This window comes from Heterocephalus glaber, unplaced genomic scaffold (genome assembly GCF_053883595.1).
Source record: "Heterocephalus glaber isolate CG9 unplaced genomic scaffold, H.glaber_assembly_v1.0 deba00001545, whole genome shotgun sequence".
NCBI classification, from domain to species: domain Eukaryota; kingdom Metazoa; phylum Chordata; class Mammalia; order Rodentia; family Bathyergidae; genus Heterocephalus; species Heterocephalus glaber.
Genome location: NW_028258338.1, coordinates 2,228,688 through 2,238,424, shown reverse-complemented (window position 1 = coordinate 2,238,424; position 9,737 = coordinate 2,228,688). Strand labels below are relative to the sequence as shown.

Genomic DNA, 9,737 nt, shown 5'->3' with positions numbered 1-9,737 from the left:
AAACTAAAATGACAGATGCTATTTTGGATGTTTTCTTTTCTGTGTGTGTGTGTGTGTATGTGCGCACATGCACATCTCTGTGTCCTATCTGTGTGACTACGTGAGAAAGTATGATTGAGTGAGATAGTATGTGTCTGTGAGACTTTGTGTGGTGAGACATGCTTAAGGAAAACTTATCTGGTGCACACATATAAGCAAATGCCTGTATGTGGAGACATATAGCATGCACACACACACACACACACACACACATATCTTGTTGAGAGGAGACAAACTAGAGTTTGTGCTGGTGCAGGCAGTAGGGTATTCAGGAGATAGAGTTTGGAAATTGTATTATGTATGTATGTACAAGAGGATTGACTCCCATCGCATAAGATTGTCTTCCCTTGGTTCAGGCACTGAATACGGGGAAAGGAAGTCAGGATATTTGAGAACCTCATCTCTTTCATCTCCCCAAAACTCAAACAATGTGTTCTTGAAATTGGACCACCATGGAGAATGGGGACTAATTGAGGTTCAAACCTTGTGGGAACTGATACAGCTGGGATTTTGGTCAGCTTTGACTAAATTCAGAGAAAGTGATGTCATGGCATAAAAACCCAAATCTGGGAACATACCCAGTCTTCCTACTCCCTGGGCACTCAATTTACTGTTTGTTTACTTAATTCTCTAGGGTGCACAGAACTGAGTTGACCATACTCCTCAGTTCTTAACACATTATATCATCATTGGTCCATGCCCTTTTATTCTTTTTGTTTCATTTTGTACCCTTCATTACCCAACCCTGATTCCATCCTCCCACACCCCACATACGCACCTGCTCTTTCGTATTTGACCTGTCTTTCCAATCCACTGTTCGTGTGTTTATTTACACATGTGTATCTGTGAAAAATATACGGTATTGTATGTTTTAATTTACATAAACAGTATTGTACTATAAATCTTGTTTGTTTTTTCACTCAATATTCTGTTTTTGAGAGATCCAGCCATGTTGCCGTATATAGACCTAATTCATTCTAGTGATCCATCCTAAAACATGTCACATTTTTATTATCCATTCCCCTGGTGATGAATTCCTAGGTTCCCTCTAATTCTCTGCTATAACAAGGCTGCAATGGGCAGTTACCTACACCTCTCTTTAGGGACACCTAATATAGGAAACAAGCTCACAGAGGAGCAGTGATTTGGTTAGGGTTAGGAGCACACCCATTGATGTGAATTCCAGAGCCAAAGCCAGACCTCCACCATCATGCCTTACCCAGGACCATACATCTCTAGTCACACACACAAAATTTAAGATACAATTAAAAGCAAGATAAATTTAATAAATATTTAGTAGACGGAGATAGAAAGCCCTAGAAAAAGCTAGATGAGCTGAATGAATCAATCATTTTATGATGCAAAAGAAGTGTGTGAGTGTGTGTGTGATTATCTTTAGAGCCATTTTTGTAGAGATAGAAAACGCCACCTTAAAATCTGGCCCGAATACCAAAGACCCAGGGTGCCTAAATTGCAGGCGCCAGGTCAGCCCGGGTTCTGAGACTAAATAGCAGAGTTCACCCCTGGGGCAGAAACAGGGAGTGGGGGAAGGGGCAGATTTAAGAAGTGCGTAGTTGCTTAGGAGAAGGGGGGGGGGACGACAGCGAGGCTCCTCGGTTTTGAGCACAACCTCCTCAGTGCCTGCGTTTGTTTTTCGTCTTCTTTTCTGGTCTTCAGAACGTCTAGTACTTTCCCCATTGGATAAAACGTTGCAAGAATGAGAAAGAAAGCTTCTCTCCCTAGCTTTCCTCGCAGCCAATTGCCTGGCAGTTTTCCTCTCGTCGCTGGGGGTGGGGGTGGGGTGTCCAATCCTACGATTGGCAGGTGCGAGGGGAACCAATCGGAAAGTGATGACGTGTAGTGTTGGCAAGCAGATTGCGTGAGAGAAGGAAGGGGTCGGAGGAGCGCAAGAGCCGCAGCGGCGGCCGGCAGCCAATAGTGAGGCAGAGCAAGGCCCCTTGCGTTAACAGTGGGTGGGGCTTTGGCGATTGGCGCGGAGGGAGTAGGGCAGGCGCTGTGGGAGGGATCGCCAGAGCGAGGCGGTGGGGCGAGCTGCTCCTGTGAGGGTAGACAGCTGCACTTCAGGTGTGACTGGTAGCGACGTCTGGATTGAAAGCGAAGGAGCGAGTGCAATCCCCTGAGCTTTGTGAGCGCGGTAACCATGGACCGCCCGGATGAAGGTCCTCCTGCCAAGACCCTCCGCCTGAGCAGTTTGGGGCCTTCTCAGCGCCACCAGCCGCCGCCGCCGCCGCTCCTGAGATTGCCCCTGCCTCCACCTCAGCAGCGTCCGAGGCTCCGGGAGGAAACCGAGGCGGCACAGGTCCTGGCTGACATGAGGGGGGTGGGACTGGGCCCGGCGCTGCCCCCACCGCCTCCCTATGTCATTCTAGAGGAGGGAGGGATCCGCGCATACTTCACCCTGGGGGCAGGGGGGCCCGGCTGGGATCCTGCGATTGAGTCAGGGTATGGGGAGGTGCCCCCTCCCACAGGGAGCCTGGAAACAACCCCCTTCTCCGAAACCTCTGGGGAAAGCCTAGAAATTGATATTCAGGTTGCAGAGCCCAGCAGCCTTGCTGAAGAGAAGGCCCTAGAAACCTGTAGCTCAGGGGTGTGGGGGCCCCAGATATTAGTGGGTCCAAAGAGGAATGAAGAGGCTGTCATCATAGTGGAAGATGAGGATGAGGATGAAAAGGAAAGTGTGAGGAGGAGGCGGAGACGGAGGAGGAGGAAGGTGAAGAAGGAAAGCAAAGAAGGGAATGCTGAGAGGATGGAAAGTATCCTGCAGGCACTGGAGAGCATTCAGATGGACCTGGAAGCCGTCAACATCAAGGCAGGCAAGGCCTTCCTGCGTCTCAAGCGCAAGTTCATCCAGATGCGAAGACCCTTCCTGGAGCGCAGAGATCTCATCATCCAGCATATCCCAGGCTTCTGGGTCAAAGCAGTATCCTTCTCATCGATACTCATGGGCCACAAACCCATGACAGAAAGGGAGAGGTGGGGGGAGGGACAGTGAGAATGAAAGGGTGTTGGGGAGGAGCAAAGATGGGGCGAGCCCTCCCTGGGATGATGGACTAGATTGGGTGGAAGAGGGATGGAAGGAGGAGGGCAAAACAGCAGAGAAGCTGGACTGGAGATGATGAAGGGGGAAGGGTGCACACAGCAGAAAAATCTGACCTCAGATGGGAAAGGTGAGAAGAGCATAACAAAAAAATGCATCACAATGAAAAGGAGGAGGGTAATAGAGGGGGCACACAGCAGAAGAGTTGGACCAGAGATGGTGAAAGAAGGAAAGGAAGGGCATACAGAAGATAAATTGACTCAGAGATAGTGAAGTGGGAGGAGAAAAGCATACAGCAAAGAAACTGCCCAACTGTGTGCTTAAGCTACACAGGGCTCTGCAAGCCTAGGGCTCTTCATAGGCACTAGGAGATCTCAGTCCTGATTGAAGTGCACTCCATTAGAGGAGAGGGGCCTAGAGGAGTGCTGGAGCACCTGAAGGGTCAAGAGAAAAAATACCTTGGGCCAGGAATTTAGCTCAGTGGCACTGCACCCGCCTCACAAGTGCAGGGTCCTGAGTTCAATCCCCGGTACCAAAAAAAAAAAGAGAGAGAAAGAATACCTAGGTACGAAGATCAAGAAGTTAAATGGAGGAAAGAGAACAGGAAAAATCCCATTCACTATTGGTGATTGTTAAGCACATCCCAGAGGAGTATACCTAAATCCATGTAACATGTTAAGAACACATAGGTTTAACATCTCAACAGAATTACATGGATTCCCTGGTATAAGTAGCATATGATCACAGGCCCTCAGCACACAGGCACAAAGTATCATGTAGATACAAGACTTAGGCAGACACAGTATTATATGACCATAGGTCCTTAGCACACCTTCAGAGCTATTCACTCAACACCCACATATATAATATGTGACTACAGGCCCTCAGCAGCATATGCAGCAGCATTTAAACACAGGGCCTTCAGTTCTCAGCCACACTAAAGTGAATATAAACCATCAGCACCTAGAAACAAAAATCACATGGACATAGACACAGCAAATATGAACCATCTAACAGAGGTTTAATGTTGCATGAACAATCTGACCACATAGATATATCATGGTAATACAAGTATAAGTCATGTCCCATAACCCACTTGCTCCATATACATTAACACAGAAGGAATCCTCCTGTTCCAGCCTCTCTTGCTCTGCCCTGCCTGGCCTTCCCTCCCTTCTCATTGAACAGTTAATCCTTGACCTAAACTGCTCCACTCATCAGTTCCTCAACCACCCCAGAATTTCAATTTTGATCAACCAACGTGATGAAGACATTTTCCGCTACTTGACCAATCTTCAGGTCAGGCCAAAGAGGAAGGCCAAAGAATCTGGTTCTTTGAGGTGAGGAGGGTAGGAGGGGCCATGGTGGAGGCAGATTCCATCATTACCTCCATTTTGAGCAGGTACAGGATCTCAGACATATCTCCATGGGCTACAAAATGAAGCTATACTTCCAGACAAATCCCTACTTTACAAACATGGTGATTGTCAAGGAGTTCCAACGCAACCGCTCTGGTAAGTGGCAGTCCAGGATAAATCCATGTCTCTCCATCTATCATTAGCCAGTCTCCTCTTCATGGCTTCCTCTCTCCCTAGGCCGGCTAGTGTCTCACTCCACTCCAATCCGCTGGCATCGGGGCCAGGAACCCCAGGCCCACGGTCGCAGGAACCAGGACACCAACCATAGCTTCTTTAGCTGGTTCTCAAACCACAGCCTTCCAGAAGCTGACAGGATTGCTGAGGTGAGGCTACTTTCTGTTATTACCAGAAAAGGCCTTGTTAGGCTTCCCCTGGGGTGCCTGGGGAATTGGGAATAGGGTCTGGGACTTATATTCATGGCTCTGTTCTTCCTTTTCTTTTTCAACAGATTATCAAGAATGACTTGTGGGTTAACCCTCTACGCTACTACATGAGAGAAGGGAGCATCAGGGCAACCAGAAAGAAGCAAGAAGAGAAAGAAAGGTGATGGGGGAATTGGTAGCTGAGAAGTAGTTTGTTGGAGATGGGGCAAAGACTAGGCTGGTATCACAGGATTCATAGAGCCACAAGGGACCTTTGAGATAATCGAGTGCAATGTTTTACAAGTGAGGAATAATGCCCAGAAATGGCTTGAGGTTACAAGCGTAGGCCAGAGGCAAAAATGGAACTCTCTCCACCCTAGCCTCATCCCTAAGGACCCTTGTAGACTGCAGCCTCCCCAGTTACTTACCATCTATCAGTGTATTCCCTGGGCCTCCTACTAACCTCATACTCAGCTATAAACTTCCCCACAGTAAAGCCAAGGATGATCATGAGATGCTGATCATGGAAGATGCTTATGACCATTATGCCATGGAAGACATTCTCAGCGAGATCTCAGACATTGACCAGACTGCTGACAATGAGACCATTCATGATGTCAAGATCTCTGATTTCATGGAGACCACTGACTACTTCGAGTCCAGTGACAATGAGATAACTGACGTCAATGAGAGCCTGTGTGACAGAAAGAGTCCTGACTACAATGAGCGCCCCAGCAACGTGATCACTGCCACTGAGAGTGCTGATGACAATGAGAGCCCTGATAACAACAGTGAGAACCCAGAAGACAATAACAAGTATACCTATGACAATGAATATCCCAACAATAATCCTGGTGGTGACAACAATAGCCTGGGAGATGGCAACCAGGGCAGCAGTGGTAATAACCAAGACAGCATTGAGAGTGACAGTGGAGATGAGAGCAGTGATGATGAAGGTAATGATGGCAGTGAAGGTGACAATGAGGGCAGTGATGATGATGGCAATGAGGGTGACAATGAGGGAAGCGATGATGATGACAGAGACATTGAATACTACAAGAATGACTTTGTAGTCTTTGATAAGGATCAAGATAATAGCACCAACCAGGAAAACTATGAGAATGAGGTAGAGATCATCTCTGAAGAACCAATGGAGGAAGAGGAAGAGGGCAATGAGGAAGGTGAGCAAGACCCCTCTTTACCTTCCTTCATTCTCTTTTTTCAGAAAAAACCTGGTGTAGGTTATTCAGACATGAACACAGTCTATTCTTATGGAGGTAAGAGAAAGCATCTTTTTAAACAGTGGAAGGCCAGAAAACATTTAACTTAAAAATGGTTCAGTTCTAAGTGATGGGTGGACAGGAGATAGGACACAGTGGGTGGAAAACTAAAAAGGATACATATATACAGGGGGAAAAGTGACACATTCAACATACAGTGTACCCAGCCCTGGCCTTCTAGGAACTCCCAGGCTTATTTGGGCTACTAGCAATGATGTAACATTATGCTCTGTGAGCCCAGAGGATAGACGGAGCAACTAATTCTGCATCAACAGTGGGGAAGGTGAGGAGAGAGCTAGAGCAAGGGGGTAAACTTTGAATTAGAAGCTGCATTCTCACTGAGAAGTACTATAGGCAATTCTCTATGGAATGGAAAATGTGGCAAGGACCTGGAAGGGTGAAAATGCATAGAATGTTGGACAAGATTTCCAACATTGTCTCCTGAGGATGCTTCACCAGTTCTGAAAGCTGCTTTTCACAAAAGAGTGTGGTGGTCAAAAACATTTGCAGAAATACTGCATGTAATAATACTTCTTGTAGCTGGGTGCGGTGGTGTATGCCTATAATCCTAGCACTTAGGAGGCTGAAGTAGGAGGATCCACCATGAGTTCAAGGCCAGCCTGGGCTACATAGTTCAAGACCAGCCTGAACTATACAGTAAGACCCTGTCTCAAAGAATAATAATAACAACAATAATACCTCTTGTAGAATCACATGTATATTGACACCTTAAAGGCTTTGAGAAGTCTTGCTCTAAAAACCCTATTTCAATTTGTAGAACCCAGCATTTCCTAAACTTCTTGACCACAAGCCAGTGTTCACTGCCCACCAAAGAATTCACTTTGGGAAATGCAAAGGAAGGATTGCATGCAGAGGTTTGAGGGAGAAAGCAGTATTTAAGGGGATTCCCAGGTTTGGATCTGGCCCAGAAGACTTGTTATAGGCAGACAGGGGTGAGGTGGGCCCATTAGGGATGTGGAAGGGACAGAAACATCAGCCACTCCTGGAGTTTTGGGCATGGGGTCCCTAACAGACTTCTAATGAGGGCAGGGACAGGCTACCAAGGATGAAGCCATTGAATGAATGAGTTGCATCAATCTAGACATTTTCAGATGGGGCAGGAAAACTGAGTTGTCAATCATTTTTCTTTCCCACCTGATGGCATCTCTTCTGTCCAAGAATGGGAAGCAGAACTGTCTGCCCAGCCCATGGGTGGGAGTAGATATTGTGCTTAAAAAGACAGAGGGGGCCTGTTTGGATCAGATTGGGGGGAAGAAGTGAGGGGGCTGCCTGGGGGTGAACAGAAGTTCAGCTGAGGTTTGAGCTCGGGAAGAAACACACATTGAGGAATACAGTGAGGAAAAAAGCTACTTCCAGAGTGGTATCAATTTTGATAGAACAAAGGCAGGGAGCCTACCCTGCCTTCCTGCCTCCCTTCCACTCATCCTCACCCTGGAGGCCTTGTTCCAAGCAGAGGCCCTTGGTAAGTGGTCCCAGGCCCTCAAAAGCCCTGGCTATGTGTTCTGTTCCCTTTTAGAGTCCCATCTAATGCCCTCCACCATTTTTCCTTCTTTGCTTCTCTGCCCTACACAGGCAGTGAGCAAGGTGAGAGCAGCTACCAGGAGGGAAGTGAAGTGGACTCAGAAGACACTGACATGGAGCAGGTGCTTCAGGTTCCAAACGCTTGGTCCAACATGAGGAAGATGGGGGAAACTGGATAAACATCTTAGTCTTCCCCAGGCCATCTCCTCTCTGTATCCCTCTTTTCCCTTGCCCTGTTTGCCCTTCCTCTCAGCCCCCCCCCCCCGAATTGTACTTCTGGGGTGTAACTGACTTCGTACACGGGTTTAAAGTTTATTTTTATGGTTTAGTAATTGCAGAGTTCTCATGGGGGGGGGGAGATATCCCCTCTCTTTTGGCCCTCCTCCCCCACAGGCTTCTGTGTGCTGCTATTTATTGTGATGCCTTGGTCAGGGCCCCTTTAGCCCTCTTCTCTTTGGTGTTGGCCCCAGCCTCTTTCCCCATGCTGTATAGAGTGGACACCCTGATCCTGAAGCGGGCAGGGCTATTGTGGCCTTCATCGCAGTCTCGCAGTGGCCTTGGAGGCTCTGCCTCCATCCTGTTCGCCCAAGTTTTTCCCTTCCTCAGTCCTCTCTTTTACCGCCCGTGCCTGCTAGCTTGCCAGGCCTTGGTGTCTACTACACAAGGCTGCTTAGCCTTTGCTGTATCCCTGCCCCCTCCCGCAGAAGTCCTGCCTCTCCCTGTGAATCTTGATGACCCTAATAAAACTGAGCAAATTCAAAGTGCCGCTTCGAGTCTTTAATCTGTCCCAGTGCTGACCTAGTGCGCCGTCCCCAGTGGCCAGTCTCCCCACGGTCCAGCCCAAAGCTACCTGCCCCACGCCCCACGCGGGTCCCTGCAAGATGGTAGTAGCTCCAGGGTTTGACCTGAGGGGAGCAAGCTCAGCCTGGCAATGGAGAAGCGTTGCATCAGACCATTGCGGACTGCACTAGCCAATCGTTGAGCGAAGTTGAGAAAGCCCCTCCTACTTGCAGCGGCCAAGGACCCAGCCAGGTAGCAAAGAGCTTCCCACGCCTTTTCCTCTGGCGCAAGCCTAGAGAGATGTTCTGTGCCCTAGAACATCAATTTATTTGGTGATTCATCTTTTCATTTAGAGTGCGTCAAACCTTTCTTCGGGCCTAGTGTGAGTTGGGCGTAGGAGAGCCAGAGGAGTCCATTTTTCTCGTTGGCATGTTTCTTACTGAAACAAAAAGCACGAATAGTACCATAGCCCAGTAGAGCTAGAGTGCTCTCTTTGGGAGGTGGTGCAAGGTCCTGCTGCAGCTGGGCCTGGCGGAGGGGCGGAGGGGCGGAGGGGCGGCGGGGGGGGCAGGAAAAAAGATGGCTAAGCCGAGGAGTTTGTATACAGATAAAGGGAAAACCTCCAGCTGTGCAATGGAGTGGGGAGGTTGGGAGTTGGAGCTCCGAAAAGCAGACTTTACCTGGGAGACCTTGGAAAAGCTGAGCTGTGTTAAATTTTGGATACAGGAATTTTATTTCAGTGGACAGCAGAAATATTTCCCAGATTCATTCTGGATCATAATGGTAACTATCACAGACTCTGGTTTCTGGTCTTTTAGGATACAGTGTATCTCCGGAACATTCTATCCAGGGCTTTTATTTTGCACTAAGTCTTCAGATGTGGTCAGATTTGTATTTTCAAGAGTGCCCTCTACTGGCTCCCAGGAGAACTGGGGAGAGGGAGGGAGAGCAGTGGGGAAATTGACACTAAAGCTTATAAGACAGTGGCACAGAGACGTGGGAGCCCCCCCCCCTTAATTTTAAATTTCAGAACAGTTGTAGTTTTAATGAATTGGGCCAGGGATGTAGCTCCACGGTGCAGTGCCTGCCTGGCAAGCACAAGGACCTGAGTTCAATTCCCAGTACTGAGAAAAAAAAATAGATTTAATGAATTATTACAAAGATAATACAGAGAAATCCTTCATACCTTACTAACAGTTTCCTTATTAGAATTTTACATTAGTGTGGAATATTTGTTAAAATTAAAGAACCAATATCA

At 47.9% G+C, this 9,737-nt stretch overlaps 1 protein-coding gene across 1 annotated transcript; it reads left to right on the top strand.

Annotated features, from left to right (window-relative positions):
- The first annotated feature begins 2,039 nt into the window (after positions 1-2,039).
- Positions 2,040-8,460, top strand: Tspyl2 (TSPY like 2). Its single transcript, XM_004873498.4, has 7 exons — positions 2,040-2,980; positions 4,319-4,396; positions 4,500-4,611; positions 4,693-4,838; positions 4,964-5,058; positions 5,370-6,058; positions 7,751-8,460. The coding sequence occupies exons 1-7, from the start codon at positions 2,201-2,203 to the stop codon at positions 7,876-7,878; spliced, it is 2,028 nt and encodes a 675-aa protein (XP_004873555.1). The 5' UTR covers positions 2,040-2,200; the 3' UTR covers positions 7,879-8,460.
- Positions 8,461-9,737: the final 1,277 nt, after the last annotated feature.